This window comes from Gouania willdenowi, chromosome 17, assembly GCF_900634775.1.
Source record: "Gouania willdenowi chromosome 17, fGouWil2.1, whole genome shotgun sequence".
NCBI classification, from domain to species: Eukaryota; Metazoa; Chordata; class Actinopteri; order Blenniiformes; family Gobiesocidae; genus Gouania; species Gouania willdenowi.
This window is the reverse complement of record NC_041060.1, coordinates 585,056-603,322: the sequence shown is the minus strand read 5'-3', so window position 1 is coordinate 603,322 and position 18,267 is coordinate 585,056. Positions and strand designations below refer to the sequence as shown.

The 18,267-nt window shown below is 36.5% G+C and overlaps 1 protein-coding gene across 2 annotated transcripts in view; it reads left to right on the top strand.

The window, feature by feature from the left end:
- The window catches only part of LOC114479144 (ephrin type-A receptor 3-like), a 137,381-nt gene that overhangs the window by 65,350 nt on the left and 53,764 nt on the right, over positions 1 to 18,267 (top strand). For both annotated transcript variants that reach the window (XM_028472661.1, XM_028472660.1), the window contains exons 7-10: positions 3,524 to 3,859; positions 4,905 to 5,017; positions 6,398 to 6,560; positions 9,479 to 9,587. In XM_028472661.1, the coding sequence (XP_028328462.1) occupies positions 3,524 to 3,859; positions 4,905 to 5,017; positions 6,398 to 6,560; positions 9,479 to 9,587 (721 nt within the window). The remainder of the gene's footprint in view (positions 1 to 3,523; positions 3,860 to 4,904; positions 5,018 to 6,397; positions 6,561 to 9,478; positions 9,588 to 18,267) is intronic.

Below are 18,267 nucleotides of genomic sequence, written 5' to 3'. Positions count from 1 at the left end.
AACCCGGATGCTCGGCCATATTGGAGGCACTCGAAGGTAAACACTGCGATGGCTAAATGTCTGAAACCACAGAAAAGTAAGTAAGTCATTTATTTATAAAACGCTTTTTGCAGATAAAATCACAAAGTGCTGTAGAGAACAGTGGAGAAATTAAGACAACAGGTGCAATATCATGATAGAATAATAAAACATGGATGCATAAACATCATAAAAGCAGGATCATAAAAGGATAATAAAAAATCAAATCAGTTAACTAAAAGCTTTTCTGAAAAACCTGAAAAGTCTTTTTTTTTAAAAGTAACCACACAGTTGAGCTCCCTGAGAGACTGGTGCAGGTTATTCCAGAGTCTGGAACACCAGGTCTCCTCTGGTTTTAAATTTAGTTTTTGGGATCTTACATATAGTAAGAGCTCCTCAGAATACTTTCTAGACGTAAAGACATAGAGGGAAAGACTGTGAAAGGTTCAGGTTTATTGGTTGTAGAGATCCATATGAGTTGATCCTGTATACGTACTGTATATCCTGATATGATCAACGACCTGGTTTTAACCCAAACCCAATCTGGGTCATCCTTTAGATAAAGGTCTGACCTTTGACCTGGAATTCAATGAGAAATACAGCTCTACATTTTAGCTCTACATTTTAACTACTGTGTTGCTATAGCAGATAGTAAATAATAAAGTGATAGTGGTAATGCTAAAGTTAATGCTAATGCTAGACTAATGCTCATCTTAGGTTAGTGTTGATGCTAGCTAATGCCAAAGTTAATGCTAAGCTAATGCAGTGCAATGCGGTCTAGTATCCAGTATTCATACTTAGTTTAATTGTTTCATTAAGATCGTTCTATAAAACCACCCCACAAATGGAATAATACATACTTTTTAAATTAGTCAATCTGTTGTTTCAAGTTTACTTTGCTAATGTTTTAGCATTTCTCTGTGGAATGATGATAATACACATGCTTTTAAAATCTCTAAAGTCACAGATCAGTAAATCAAACTATCATTTTTAATATACATAATATCAGACAGACCTGTATGAACTCATAGTGATCAATCAATCAATCAAACTGATTTATTGTTTCCTATTATTGAATTGACTCTTTGACGAACTCATCGTGTCATCTCCAGCTCACAGTTAAAATAAATCATAAAATGAAACTGACTTCCTGTTTATTATGATCAGCACAGCAGCCCTGCACTGTAAAAGAAAATAAGTATTTAACATCCTCTGAGTTCACATTTGGATGTGTAATATTATTTTACACCCGTACTCGTTTTTAGTTCCTGTTCAATGCAAAGCAATTAATTGAGGGTGGCAATCAGTTCATTAATCTTTAATTCACTTCATGCAAATTTTCCCTTTAATAGAAAACTGTAATTGATTTTTGTATTAGGACAAAGTGCATTTAAAGAATTCATATTGGAAAGAAAACGTATGGTTAATTTAAAGCCGGCGCTGATAAGGAGTTGTGCGTTGGCGCAGCAGTGCATGCTGGGATACCATGATATCACAGCGGGACGCATATTAGCATTTCATGTTTGAAATGACCCTGCTTTTGGTTTTTACATTTCTAAATCCTAGGAGTGGATTTATCAGTACGTGCCTCGTGCTCTGTGTGAAAACGTGCACGTTAACAGAGAATTTAGTAAACATCTGTTTTTACATTTATTCACAATTCCTTTAATTCATTAATGCCTTTATATCAGCTGCAATAACACAAAACACTGCACTTTTCACTACTTTTCACTTGTTTGGTTTATTTTTAAAAAGAAGAGCTTTGCAAATCGCAGAATTAACGCTAATGTTAGTTAATGCTAATGTTAATGCTAAGCTAATGCAGTGTGACGTGGGCCAGTAACTGGGCTTTTAACTCTGGTTTAACTAACTGGTTTGTTTTTACGAGCTCTGCAAAACTCAAAATACAAATTAAACGTTTGTCAAAATAAAGATTTATTCCAAAAACACCCAAAAAATTTTGAATATATATATATATATATATATATATATATATATTTTTTTTTTTTAAATTATTTATTTTTTTACTTGTACTTAAATACGTTTTAAAAGAATAGCAATTGATTTTGATCAATTAATTAATTATTAGCAATTATTATCAATTACGTGATTACAATTATAATTGACTCAATGGTGTGTTTCAGGGCTGGTGTAAATTATTATTATAATTGTAATCGCGTAATTGATCATTAACTACAATTATGGCGTAATTGTAATTGTAATTTAAAAAATATGTTGCTGTCTTAATCGTAATTAAATTGTATTTGAGTTTAGATAATTGACTTTGTAATTGTAATTGCCCTGAAAATTCTGTAAAAATCAATTTTGTGTTACAAATAATTGCGAAAAAAAAAAATATAATTTATTGCAAAACTGGTGAATCATGATACAGTTCTATGTACAGTTCTACACATACGTAGTTAACAATTATTAAAATATGTTTCATATCAAGTTTTCATACGGAAGCCCTAAAGGGACAGATTCTTGTTCTATAGACTCCCAGGTTCCGATTTGCTAATTTTCATCTACAATACAACACACACAATACATACAGTACTGTACAGGCGTAATGTACCAAAAATTCATAGAAATTTTTGCATGAAATGCAATAAAATGAAAATTAATGAAATACTGCAGTTTTCTAGTAATATAGGAATTTATTCAACATAATGTCCAATAGATATCAAGTTATTTCCCAAGATTAAAAAGAATTGAACAGTGAATGAACATGACGGGAGTGTCTTCAGGCCTGTGGTACATGTTCCTTTGATATTGAAATTAATCTTTGCTCAACAGTTTTGAGTTAAATTCTATTACTTTTTATCCGACTTTCTGTCTGGTGAAAGTTGAGTGTACTTCAGTCTCTTCCAGTGTTGGCAGTAATATGTCTGTGCTTTGATACAATTAATGCAAATCTGATGAAGACAATAAAACCTAGATCCTCTCTCCATCCTGATCTAGAGTTTATGTCTCCATTGTTACAATCACTGTTATACTGATATAAAAAAAGACAACAGAAATATTAAAACCTATATATTAATTGATTATGAAGCCTAACAAGGTAACCAATTGAGAGGAAATACATTAGATGATAAATATATGTTTTTATTATATTTTACAGCTGATTTAGGACCTGTTAGCATTAGAGATGCTAACAGGAAGCTAACACAAGAGGAAGGTTAACTTCAGGCTCAGTAATTACGATACATTGTAATTGAACTTTAGTAATTGAGAAAGTAATTGTAATTCATTTTCTGAGGATAAAAAAAAATTGCAATTTAATTGTAATTAGAAATAATGCTGGAAACTGTCATCGTAAATTATTTGTAATTTAACATGGATAATTGAAAACATAATTGTAACTGAAACGTAATTAACCCCAACCCTGGTGTGTTTTTTAATGAATTAATCTAATAACGCATTCATTTTGTCGTAACTAATCTAAATAGAAAAACAACTTGGCCAAACATGCTTAACCCCAGCTTTGTGGTTCTACTTTTACCAGGCCCTCCATCTGCCCCCGAGAACCCGATTTCTACCGTGAACGAGACGTGCGCTATGTTGGAGTGGTCCCAGCCCAGAGACACGGGGGGCAGAGGGGACGTCACGTACAGCCTCCACTGTAGAAAGTGCAGCGGAGACGGTAAAAAGTGCGCGCCATGCGGCAGCAGCGTGCACTTCATCCCCCGACAGTTCGGCCTCTCGTCCCCCATCGTGTTGGTCGCCGACCTGCAGCCGGACTCCAACTACAGCTTCACAGTGGAAAGTCAGAACGGCGTCTCTGACCTTAGTTCAACGCCCAGAGGAACCGTGGTTATCAACATCACCACCTCACAAACAGGTGAGAGCGCAACAACGTGGATAGCTTAGCTTGCTATTAGCTAACAGCAGCGGAAGTTTTCACGAGTCAAGGCCAGGGGTGTGCGTCTGTCGATGCTATACGATTCACGATTTGCTTGTAACAATACAATATATCCTGATACTAAATACAATATACACAGAGTTCTGATAAATCCTCTCTAGTAAAAATACTGTTTATTGATTAAAATTTCATGTCTTCCAGCTCTTCTCGGTAGAGTCTCTGTAACGACATCAGGTGCTTTTAGATTGCGCTGATAAAGCTGAAACGTTGCACACTAATGTGTATATTATCTGTAATAATGCTAATTCCATGTCAGGCCTTGATTGAAAAGAAACCTGATGAGGTGATCTATACACTCGTTCTCCTCTGACATTGTTACACTGAATGATGTTTCCTGCAATGATTTATTATACTACACTATTGTATAAATTATACCATTATCTCAAGATCTCGAGAAAATTAGGTCGTTATCACGGGAAAATGGAGGAAATAAAATGTATGAAAGCAGAGAATATTTGTTTTATTTTTGTAGAACAGTCGTAGCACTGCTGTGACACCTCTGCCTTCCTTCATACACACGTATCAGACGCATCAGTCATTCTGTTGCATTCTGGGAGATCTTATGCATGAGAAATGAGTGTTGGCCAAGTAGCAATGACTAATGATTAATGACTAATGATAAATGACTAATGACTCTCCTAATGTGGATGTGTACATAATGAGTCAAAGGCAGAGGGTGAACAGGGTTCTATTAGCTTATTAACCTCTAGAAGATCTCTGCATGGCATTACTTCCTGCTTTAGCTGCACATGCTACACATGCTAACTCACAGCATCATATGATCCTGTGCTTTACACGTTAATCATTTAAGTTCATTAAAGAACAATTATAAGTGAATAATAGATACACACATTATCATCTAGAATTAATGGCCAGGACTGCTTTTGCATTATGAGTTTTATGAATTTAACCTTGATTGTCTTGTTAAACTTTGTGTCCTTTTCTATTTCTATTTTTATTCTAGTGAGTGTTGTGTTGAAGGAAAGACGGAGTAAGGACAGCGTGACTTTGGCCTGGCAGGGGCCAGAGAGACCCAACGGAGTGATAGTGGAGTATGAGGTCATCTACTATGAGAAGGTGAGAGCACACACACACACACACACACACACACACACACACCCTCTAATATTATCTGCTAAACAAACCTTTACAAGAACAACAACCTTTTGTGTGTGTTTTTTTTGTAAAATGTATGTTTTTTTTTAGTCATATTGGGTATTTCTGTTGTTGTTTTGTTTGTTTGTTAGTACTGTGGTTTTGCGGAGTCATTTTTTTGTGTGTTTCTTGTCTTTTTAAGCACTTTTGTTGTCATTTTCTGTCATGTTGTATATTATATTAGTCATTTTGTGTATTTATGTTGTCGTTTTGCATTATTTGGAGTAATTTTTTGTATTACTGTTGTCAGTTTGGGTATTTTTGTTGTCGTTTTGTGTGTTTTTTTTCTTTCTGCATTGATGTATAATTATTTGTATTTTTAATGTATTCTTGCTTTTGTTTTGTGTATTTTTCTGTCATATCCTACATTTACTTTGGGGGCCGTATAAAATTAGTCTGAGGGCCGCCAGTTGCCCATGTCTGCCTTACGCCATTAAGAATTCCATTACATTTTGGAAATGGTCCGGATCAATATACTGATGCTGGATCACTTTAAAACATTGAATAGTCCCTATTCTCTTATCATTGATGTGTATTTGTTCCAACTGGTGACCCTTGCTCTAATTTTGTGCGGTCCCCCCCAGAAATATTGTAATTCATGAAGTTGTAAGTTATATGAAGCCCAACTTAACACACAAAACTCCAGAAACACATAAAATTACAGCAAAATGATAACAAAAGTACACAAAATGACAAAGACACAATAAACAACCACTTAAACACAAAATGACTACAAAAACAACAACATATACAGAAGGACTTCAAAGACACACACAATGCCAACGAAACTGCACAAAATGGCAGAAAAATACAGTAAATGATAACAATAACACAAAAAATACAACCAAAACTGACACAAACGCAACAAAAATGTGCCATATTGTCCAGAAAATAGACTCAATGAAATCAATAACACACAAAATGTCTGAAAACTTTTTAAAAAAACAAAAAACATGAAAATCCACACAAAAGGATTAACTGTATTAATGCTGAAATTGGTCTTTACTGTAAATGCTAACGTGAATGTTGATATGGTGGCTCTCGGATCAGACAATCATGCTCTGATAGAAACATTAATGATCATAACAAGATCACTGATAACAATGAATATGTGAGTTTGGTGGAGGTTGTGTGTTCTGTTTGCTTCAGATATTTGTTCTATTGTGACTAAAAGAACCTAAAAATGTAGCATTTCTTTATTGATATTGTTGTTAATATAACTCAGGGTTTGTCGCCTCTAATCTTCCTTTAGAGAGTTTCTATTTCCTCACTAATGCCCTTTGACCTTTGTCCTGCCTCCAGAACCAGAGGGAACAGAACTACACCGTTTTAAAGACACGCTCCAACATGATGACGGTGGAAGGGTTAAAGCCAGGAACCACCTACGTGTTCAGGGTCAGGGCTCGAACCGACGGGGGCTACGGAGGCTACGGAGGAGAGATTGAACTGGAAACCAGCCACGAAGGTGTGTTTACCTGGATGAACCCAGTCACTTTTTATTCTTTATTCACACAGTTGATTTGTTGCTTTTTCCTCCACTTTCAATGTCCCAGTGTGTGTTTTTTTTTTCTTTATCACTTTTAAAACACAAAGCAAAGAAAAACAATGTCAAAAAAAGCAGGTGAGGAAAATAGTTAGAGTATTTATCGTAGTTCATCTTGTTTTGCTTGTCTTTGCACATTTTAAATTCACCTACAGGCTGAATAAACAATGCTTTAGTTTAAATGATATACATTGTTCAGTTTTACATAATGCCATTTATGTTGGTTTGATGCAGTGGCTTCAAAAAGTGTGAGAAGAAGTTTGTGGCATTAAATGAAAAGAAAATACAGTAAATAACATAAATACAGAAAGTGACCCCGAAAACACACAAATTGACAAAATAAATACCCCCCCCGCCCATATTAATGCTCAGATCAATCATTATTCTAATGCTGACATAAATGTTGATCATGTGACCCTCGGATCGATACAATCAGTGCTTAATTTGTAAATCATTAGTTCCCAGAACAAACGGCGCGTGTTGTTCCAGCACTAAGAGAGAGACAAAAAAGTCAAGGAATACATTATTTTCAAGAGATTATTGCAAATTCAATGAGCCAATAATATCACGTGAACACAAACAAACAATTAACCTCACCGTTTAATAAAAGGATGATGAATCAGCATTAAAGAAGCACAGACAGTTGGCCGTTACGGAGCATCTGTCTCTCACTCTGACTGCTGCTAGTCGCTACGCTAACTGCTGCTAGTCGCTACGCTAACTGCTGCTAGTCGCTACGCTAACTGCTGCTAGTCGCAACGCTAACTGCTGCTAGTCGCTACACTAACTGCTGCTAGTCGCTACGCTAACTGCTGCTAGTCGCTACACTAACTGCTGCTAGTCGCTACGCTAACTGCTGCAAGTCGCTACGCTAACTGCTGCTAGTCGCTACGCTAACTGCTGCTAGTTGCAACGCTAACTGCTGCTAGTCGCTACGCTAACTGCTGCTCTCTGTAATTTCCACAGAAACAACCTTAGACTTATAAACCTCAGGTTTAGCTTCACTTATTGACTTTTTTTTTTTTTTAGCCATTTTCTAGCATCTTCCAAGCTGACAGAGAAACTATTTTTGCACAAAATCACGCTTTAGACGTAGCGTGGGGGCGTGGCCTGACTTTCCTGTCTCTTCCTCACTCACGCTACATAAAATGTTGTGTTTACAGTTTGATTGTTCATGTACATGTTGTTGGGTTCCGTCTTTCTTACTATGAATTTTATATTGTTAAGCGCTTTGAGATGACTTTGTTGTTGTTTTCTGTGCTATATAAATAAAGTTGGATTGAATTGTAAATTAAATTTTCAGTGATTTCTGCTCAATAAAAGACACAGCTGTCCAAATATAATATTTAAACATTTCATCAAAACTCCTAAAAGCAAAATAGGTGTTTTTTTTTTTTTTTTTTTTTTTTTTTTTTTTTTTTTTTTTTAATGAGGTGCGGGATCCAATCAAATAAGTGCCGGGAGGAGCCAGACCTTGCTCCGGCAGGATCTGGCTCAAATGAAGCTCTGGATACAATCACATGCCCCCCCCCCTGCTGCGATAGAGTTGCTCATCCTTGCCATAGTCAGTCAAAGGGGGACAGCATAACCAACAAATGATTGAAAAATCCATTAAAGTAATGAATTGTGTGGGATTGGCTCCCATCCTGCTCCCAACATTGTGAGATAACTCAACTGTAAACTGATCTATTACCATGGATTCAGACTTCAGGATCTGTTAATCTGAGTTTATAGTTGGTGTGTGTGTGTGTGTGTGTGTGTGTGTAATAAGGGATCAATGCCTATCTGTGTCTGTGAATTACCTCCTCCACAGGCACATTCATATCTAATACATACAGTACACACACACACACACACACACACACAGCCTGGGCTCAGGCAGATAAATGGGGTATTTGTTCTGAGTAATGGCTCGATCGGTGTGGCGTAAAAATCAATGCGGCTTTGCAGAAAGTTCTTGGCGATAGCCTTGTTATGTGTGATGTTAACATATCCATTTGGACGCAGCGGGCGAACGGGAATGGCTCTGGCGTCTGGTTTCATATGCGATGCAGAGTGCTTTTCATCAAGTGTCTTACTTACTATTCAGTCCCTGTTCCTCATTCATACACTCGCTCCCTCACCCTCTGTGTTTGTGTTGCTATCATCTCCATCACTTGTTTTTAACAATCCTCACATGCCTTCAAGAAACTGAGAATATTTATTTTAACAATTTAAACCCATTTTTACATATTTTTACACTTTTTCTGCAACTACACTAAACTTGCCATATTTTTTGCCTTTTTTAATCACTTTTTCTTGCCATATTTTTGCTCCTTTTAATATATTTTTGCTACTTTACTCCCATTTCTGACACTTTTCCATCACATTTCAATGCGTTTTCTGTACATTTTTTCCATTTTCTAGACATTTCCATCACTTCTAAACCCTTTCCACCACTTTTCCACCTTATGTCACATATGTTGACCCATTAATTTAATCTCTTTTCACCATATTTCATGATTAATTTTAGCCAGTTTAACTACATTAATGATTTGTCATGCTCAATTGTTAATATTGACACTTAGAACCCCTTTTTACCACTTTCTATGTCTGTTTTTGCCCACTCTGTTTTGCATCTTGTGATCAATTTTCAACCAAAATTAACCCTGTACTGTCTTTCTTGTAGGTCTTTATTGATTTAAAAATATAGAAATGAATTTGTTCATCGCCCTGTTACAGATCACTTGTCGTCTTTTTAAATCTTTTTGTTTTTGCAGAAAGTATTGCTCCAGTTCTCGTCCAGTCCATTCTTGACTGTTAGACTAATTCTCTCGTGCTGGTTTCTTCCTCCTCTGTAGATGTTTTGGCCATCGGGGACCCTAACCAGTACACCATTCTGGTTGTGTCCATTGCTGGAGGAATTGTTCTACTCATCTTCCTGGTGACTTGCTTTGTTGTCAGTGGAAGGTAGGAAGTGTCATCTCATCTCTGATCATTCCTCAGCTACTGGAAATCAACATTATTAATTAATAACCAATAATATGTAGATGTAGGTGCTCCTTAAGTCTAATGAGAATGATAAAAAAGAACTAGGCATGTTGACTCATAAGTCCAATAACATACATTAGTTTATTACTGTTTTTTTTTTAGCACCAATGCCTGTAATTGTGTCAAAATCTTGTAAATCTCATGCTTTTAAATAGAGAAATGAAGGGAGTTTGAACACAACACCAGTGTTGAGATATATGAAAGGTGACGGAGGAGTCAGTTGATCAGTCCAAGGATGACTTCATAGAAAGGGAACGGGTGGAAATGGGCAAACTATGCAGTTTACTCAATAATTAGATTATAATGTAATGTAATAATGTCTATTGTTGGCTCACAGCAGATAGATCAGTTTTACATGTTGTAAAACAATCCACAGCTTTAGCTTGATTGGAGCTTTATGTACAGTATACAGTAGGTATGAGTGGATGAATGAGTGAATAATCTTTGTGCCAAAAACACTTTCTCATCTTGTTTAAAAGTTATTGATGCTTTGTTTACTAATGCTAGTTTAACAGTTGAACACTATAGAATTAAACTAAATCTGCTGCTGAATGTAATGACGTCACATATTGACGATCGGTCAGGACCCCTTAGCGTCAGTGTTCCACACACGTTGTACCCCTTTGGCGTTCATTTTTGACGCTGAGGGTCCGTAGATGCTTTTCAACAGGCTGACGTCAGGTCACATGACTGCTGACTCCTCAATGATAAACGTGGCGGACATTTTGTATATTTTAGTGGCAAATTGCCTTATTTCAAGATAGAATGTGGCTTTGGAATAGTTTTGATGACATTTCCAGAGAGAAACGTACCCTTAAGTTTCATATGTAAACCATCTGTATTCGTTCTGGTACAACGGACGTTCTTCTGTTGTTGCTATGACAATCTATGGCTAATCTTTACGGCTAACCGGCTCAGCGGTGTCCCGGGAGGCGTAGTGGACTGGTACGTGTGCTGTCAGACTCTAAAAGCTGTGCAGATATAACGATTGTGGCGTTTTCTATGTTTTTGTAATGCGGATGTTTGCCTTGTTTATCAAAGACCTGGCAACGAGACGCACATTTGCACTCTGGTGGGCTACCGTACACATTCCAACAAAATGCAATGAAAAATACTATGTTGTCTGCATCAAATACGTTATTTTATCTATTGATATATTGTTTTACAAACTTAATATACAGTAACCCCACTAATCCCACTTTGCAAAATGCGAGATCTCCCTACTCATATTCTCCTTTCTAGAAGCTAATACTAGGTCAATATTAATGCTAGGCTAATGCTATTGCTATGCAAATGTTGATGCTAGGTTATTGCTATTGCTACGCTAATGCTAATGCAAATGCCAATGCAAATGATAAACGAATGCAGTGCGACGCGGGCCAGCTTCTGCATCCTCACTTGTATTTTCTTCAGGAGATGCAAATATTGTAGTTATTATTATTATTATTATTATTATTATTATTATTATTATATATTCTTCCTCAACAGGATAGGTAAAATTCCACTATAGGGCTACATTGTATATAACATTATTATGTTTTTAAGTGCAGAAGTAGGGGGAACATGGGTTCAGGGTAAATGTCTGAAGGGTACGGGACTGTGGAACGTTTGAGAACAACTGAAAAAACGTTGTTCACGTGAAGATGACAGGCTCTCTATGATCTGCCTCTAATATTACAACATTAATTCTGTACTACAAAGAAAGGCAACGAAGGGATAAACACGAGCGATAAAGAGCGTATCTGGAGAGATGACATCGAACATCTAACGCTGGATTAGCCACATTCCAGGAGCTTAACGTACACACGAGGATGCAAAACATGCACAATACATGCTAACCTAGAGCACGTCACGTAAAAACATTAGTATTGATCCAGGTGATTGCTTATCAGCCTGAGTGCTCTATTCAACATTGACTTGAAAGGATGTAATCAGCGGAGATTGTCCACACACACATACACACACACACACACACTCCTATACACACACACATATAGAAAGACACAAAATCTCGTCAGTATGAAAGTGTGAGCGTCCTTTGATCAGTGAAGGATTACACAGGGCTGTGTGTGTCTGAGAAGGAAAACAGGGTGTTAAATATTTTGTTCGACGAACAAGCGTGATGACACAAACACGCACTCACGCTCGTCTAATCAGGTTTCACAGGCCTGGAAGGTGTTAACAAGGTTTTACAGGGCGGGGGGGGGGGGGGGGGGGGGGTAGTCATTAATTTCAGGGTCTCTCCATTCTCTTTCCGCACTGTGTGTGAACCTATCCAGACAGTGTTAATTACTGCTTTCTATTAAACAACATCCATCAAAGTTTGTGTGTGTGTGTGTGTGTGTGTGTGTGTGTGTGTGTGTGCGTGTGTGTGTGTGTGTGTGTGTGTGTGTGTGTGTGTGTGTGTGTGTGTGTGTGTGTGTGTGTGTGTGTGTGTGTGTGTGTGTGTGTGTGTGTGTGCGTGAGTGAAGTGGGATAAGGAAACGTAAAGATGCTGATAGAGACAGAGCTGTGATGGGAGGAGTTTGGACTTAGGCCAACAATACTTTATTTAGGGTCTTATGAAATCTACCTTAACGGACGGAATCGACCAATGAAAACTGAATCTACTGTCGATCGTGGAAACTGACAGAATGTGGATGAAACGCCCCCCTCCCTCCCACGCTTCTCATCCCTCACCTCAAAATACAGAGTCACCACTTCCCGCTCAACTTTTACATGTCTGTGAAACTCCGCCCCTTTCTTGTGTAGCGGTGCAGCGCTCGATGCTTAAACATCTCATCAGAGCTACAGAAGATCTGTGGATAAAGTTGTTCTGTTGTTGTGGACGATATCATCAATACCAGTGATTGTAGAGTCTGAAACATCGTAGATTATTGATAACTTCTGATACTGTAAATATTCTGAAATACTGATGCATCTTTGTGTCCATTTATTTTTGTTTACAGTAATTATTACGGTCTAGAATGATGTCATCAGGATAATTTAAATTAGGTTAATTTAAATTAAGTTGATCAAAACTTAATCAATAAACCTGATCAGATTCAGTAAATCATTGATCTCTGAGAGGGAACTATGGTGACATTAATGCTGCTCTCATATATCTTTATATTATATATGAATAATCTATGTCAGTATCTTACTCATTATTTTAAATTACATTTTTATTTTTGACATACATTTTGTTTAATTACGGTTTTATTTTTTAATTAGTATTTATTTTGTTTTCCTCACAGGAGTTAAAAAAACTAATTATTTTCTAAAACATTTATGACCAAAACTGTCATAAATGTTAATTTAACTGTCGTAAATTTAGCGTCTCGAGATAACCTTTGTTGTAATTTGTGCTATATAAATAAAATTGAATTGAAACGTACAACAACAAAGAAGCCTGACATCATAGATCGATCAAGGTTTCCTTAATTGATCAAGCAATTAATAAATGTGTCTGTGTGGCATCATACAGCAGAAAATGTAACCCTTTCTGGTCAGACTTTATTTGAATTAAAGTTATTATTGTTATATCGTATGTCATCATTTTGTGGAAAAATATTGAGATATGAATTTTGGTAAATATATTTATGTTCTGCAGCAGCAGAGGGAGGTGGAAGAAGCACATCAGCTGTCTTTGCACAACTGGGGATCCATTTTGAGACGGTCTTATAGAGAACGTGGATAAAGAGGAAGTAGTGGACGTAGTGGTCAGCAGATTAGGAGTTAGATTAGAAAAAAGGGAATCCAAGGTTTCACATCTACCACCCGTGTGTTTTTGAAGGATTTTGTGGAATGACAAAGAAAATCTAAAAATACTTCCCTTTTTGTGCCGTTTTTATCGGCCTGTTCTTATCTGTCCCACTTTATCTGACAATCAGTCTAACTGTGTGTCACTAACTGATAATGCTCTTTATTCTGTTCAGAAAATAAGTGCAAAGTAAAACCATAAAATGACTGCAAATACACACAAAATGGCCACAGAATATAAAAACATAAAATAAATAATAATAAAAAACATGATACTTTCTCCTAAAACACATAAAATGACTCTCAAACATACATTAAAAAGAATAAACAAAATGACAACATAAAACTCACTAACCTGACTCCAATAACACAGTAAAAAATACTCAAAATACATTAAAAAATAAATAAACATGACAACAAATCACTCACAAATAACAACAAATAACTCACACACAAAACAACTCGGGTATCACACAAAACTACAAACAGTACAGAATAGTAAACAAAAATTACAACAAAATATATAAAATGACTCTAAAAAACAAAATGACAATCAGTGAACTGTCTGCAAAAAAACACAATAATTGCAACAAAAACAGTCAAAATTACTCCAATAACACACAAAAACAGAAAAATACACATAAATTACAACAAAATATACAAAATCACTCCTAAAAATGTGAAATAGCATTAATAAAAAATATAAAATGACAATATGATTAAAAAAAAACAAAAAAAGCCCAAAAATGACACATAGAACACAGTCTGTCATATTGTGTATTTTGTGTGTAATCATGTGTATTTTTTAGTTGTTGTTCATGTGTTTTTGGTATTTTTGTTTTCAGTTTGTCTATATATATTTGTTATTTTGGTGAATTTTGTCATCATCTTGTGTATTATTTTTGTCATTTGGACATTTTTAAATGAAAAACTAAAAATGATTAAACAACAGCTCTAACTGTGTGTTGGTTTGATGTACATGCAGGTGTGTGCGTGTGTGCGCGTGTGTGCGTGTGTGTGTGTGTGCGTGCGTGTGTGTGTGTGTGCTCTTCTACACCGTCAAGCGTCTGTTTTCTCAGCCTACGGTTGTTCGTAAAACAAAGTGAAACAAAAGAGAAGAGCGTGAAAATGAGAGGAGGTGGGATTTTAACGGGATGTCAGCGTGTGGGTTTCTTATTGTTTGGAGAATCAAATGTACTGTGAGCCACTGAAATTTGCTGAATTTGTATTTATGACTAATACGACACAATATGTTTCCCTCCCAGTGGGCAGTGCTATCCAGTCCTCTTGATTTCACCCATAATAATGATTTGGCAGCTGAAAACGCCATTATTTACAAATGTAAGACAACACACAGGCTAGTGTGGGTAGGTGTGTGTGTCTAATTGTATTACACACATTTGTATTTGTGTCGTTATCAGTGTGTTGCAAAGTCCAGAACGCTTCAAACGTTTCGCCCACAAACACGAAACAATGGCCGCCCGAGAATTCTAAACTGATCAAAGGACCTGTGCTACGACGCAGGATACCTTCTAGCTACCGAGCTAAGTTTACTTTAGTTTATTTGAGCAATTTACATTCATTTTTTTTTACAAAATACATGATACATCAACACACAGTAATGAAAGCTCATAAAGGAGTAGACCGAAAACTTATAGACACCTGTTTATGTTCATCTTTATGGGCGTGTACTACAACGCTGATATACCAGGCCTAAGTGAACGTGTATATATCCTGCTTTGTAGTACAGCTGCTCTCTGACAGCGGGGGACACGCTAATGATATTCTGATCTGAGGGCCACATTATGAGAAATATGTCAGCATTTACAACCTCACCAATCTGAACATTATTTTTGTTGTTTTTATGTATTTTTGTTGTCGTGTGTGTTTTTAATGTTATTGTATTTGGTAATTGAAAGTTGCCAAATACATTGTTCTCGTAGGAGTTATTATTTTTCTTCTTTGTCCAAGAACTCCTCCTAAGCTGTTAATGCAGCACTAATGACACATACAGTAAATCATCTCATAGGGACAATGTCAAGGATGTGCAGTCCACCTTTTTTGGAGCCTCAAGGTCAAGGTCAAGGTTACGCCAAGTGTCAAAAACAACAAATATTTACCGTACAAGTTTGATGCTTACATTTATGAAAAGTTAATCTCAAGTGGATTATTTTATTTTCTTAGACCGAAGCTGTACGACCAACCAGTAAAAAGATTGGTAGGGGTCAAAGTTCATAATATAAAAATGCATGTAACTCTAATATACAAAGTTTAAACCGCCTCATATTTGATACACATGATGGCTGTCCATCCCTAAACAAGAATCAATGTGAAAATTACCCATCATGCTTTGCGTTCTCAGATGGTGCCACTGTTAGTGGTGTCAGACGCTAACAGCGCTAGCGGAAAGACGATGTGTCGGATGAGTGTTGGATGAATCTAAAAAGATGGGAGCAGGTCTCTGATGGAGAAAAAACAGGCTGTGATCAGTGGGAGGGGCCTATAATGTCACTGGAAAATCCTTCGCATCACAATCTAAATGCTGTATCTTGGCTATTTTTCAGTGAATTCACTGAGTGATTTTTTTACCACTTTTTCTTTTTATACTGCGTTTTTTTTGGTAATATTAGAAAAAACGCAATAACTTTCATATACAACGTTCAAACAGCCTCATATTTGATACACATGATGACTGTCCAGCCCTAAAATACAATATATATACATACTTTTTCCCCCTATAACTTGGCCACAAATTGAGATAGAGTGCTCAGACTGGTATCAGTAGTTTTGTGTGCTTTTGTTGTTTTTTGGTGTCATTTTGTTTGTGTATTTTTGCTTTTATCTTCTGTGTTTTTGTTGCTCTTTGTGTGTTTAGTTTCATTTAGTACACTCTTCTCTCATTTTTTGTGTTTCTAACAGAGTTATACTGTATCATGATATACTGTACATATCCAGCTTCATAGTACAGGCCCTAAACGTCAAAGCGTTTGCTGGAATCATTCTCAGCTGCACATGTTGTGATCATGACCTAATCAGAATGTGTTAGGAAAGCAACCTCATTAGTTCGACACTGATCTGTTAGCAAATATATAAAAAAATAATAATACACTTCACCTAATCATACCGATGACACGCTAATCTCTCTCTCACACACACGTCTGACCTTTCACCACGTTGTTAAAATTTCTGCTCCATTACACCAATTAGCACAGCTCTGCTCTCAGTGTTTTTTCCTCACCTTCCACGTTTCTACCTAATCCGTCTATTTGTGCCTACTCTGTTTAATGAGATGTACCCAAATGAAATGTTTCCAAACTGGGCGTTATAGTCGAACACGGACAGATTTATTACCGAGCACAGCTCTTCACTTAATCATTTCTCTTTCCTGATAATTAACCAGTGTTGAGTAAAGCTTTTTTTTCCCTAAAGTGTTGAATGACTGCCAGAAACCACCAAAAGTGCAGCGAAAAATACCAAACATCTCTCCTTTCTTTTCCTGCTTACATCAAGCACACTTTGTTTTATTTGTAAAAGCTGCTTCGACTCGCAATTAACCGTGCATGATCGTTTCCTATAAAAGTCAGGTTTAACTTTCACCCAAGGAGAACAAAATGAGGCTCCTTTTACAGGTTTTTACGAACGTTAATTAATGTTGCCGTGAAATAATCAGAGTACATTTCATTTCGTTTCATTTTCGGCAATTATTTTTATTTAATAGCTTGATATTGAATAGATTCTCCGTGAGTAATGGTAAGAGCGGACGCCCGCAGCGGGGGGTGTGTGTGTGTGTGTGTGTGTATAAAGGCAGTGATGTAGAAATGAGGATAGATGTGTCATTTCATTGTGTCATGCTGGAGGAGTGACTAATGATTTACTGATTTCATTTTTCCAGTCACTCTGATTAGCAACGGGGAAAAAAAAAAAAAAACGTGTGCAAAGACAGGAAATGAAAAGAGAGAAGGTGGCTGGTTCAATTCCCTTTATTCATTTATTTATACTTAAAGTAGCAGCTCATGTCTAACCTCATATAGAATGCTAAGTCATTAGCTTCCATAGCATATGATGCTAGTCCAGGGTGAGGGTTAGTCCATGGCTGACGTTTACATCACGGCTCTACCTTTGTAGTATATTTCATCTTTGTGCTTCGTCCTTCAAAACTTTGATCTACACGTCGTATTTTTTCTTCTTCTATGAAAAGTTGTTTGTGACATAAAGTTTAGCTCTACTAGTGCTCGTTTGGAGTATGTCTACTATATTTTGGTTAACTAGTGAGCTCGTAGACTTTACTAGTGAAGCAAAAGCTAGTAAACCATAGGTTTCAGGTCAGCTTTTAGTTGTTATGCTGCAGCAGAGCTGAAGAGTTCATCCAATGGGAACTTTTTAAGTTAAAGACACTCATTTTCTCTCCTGCTTATAAGTCTTTTAATAATTTTATTGTTTTAAAATGTATTTCAAAATGTTATGTAAAAACTTTGTTTCATGTTTTCAGTTGCACTGAAAACGCCCTCACTTTGTTGTTGTTGTTGTGTACACTAGTTAAAATCACTACTCCTCTGTATCCGTGAATGGATTGGGCTGAAATTTGGTTTAATCTATAGACATGTACGCATGGAAGTTTGGAGCCCGATTTTCAATTTGGGGCCAACCCCCCATTTACGGTAATTTCCAAATTATGGGAACATAGTCGTGTGATATATCGTTTCAAAGGGATTTCAACGTAGATTACAATTATTCTTCGCACAATTTGATTAGGGGCCCGAGTAACCCACCCCCCTTTTCTCAGCAATTTCCATTAAAGTTTTTTTCTCATTTATTTGTGAGTCAAATATTGCGACAGTTGGTGATACCAAATCATTGA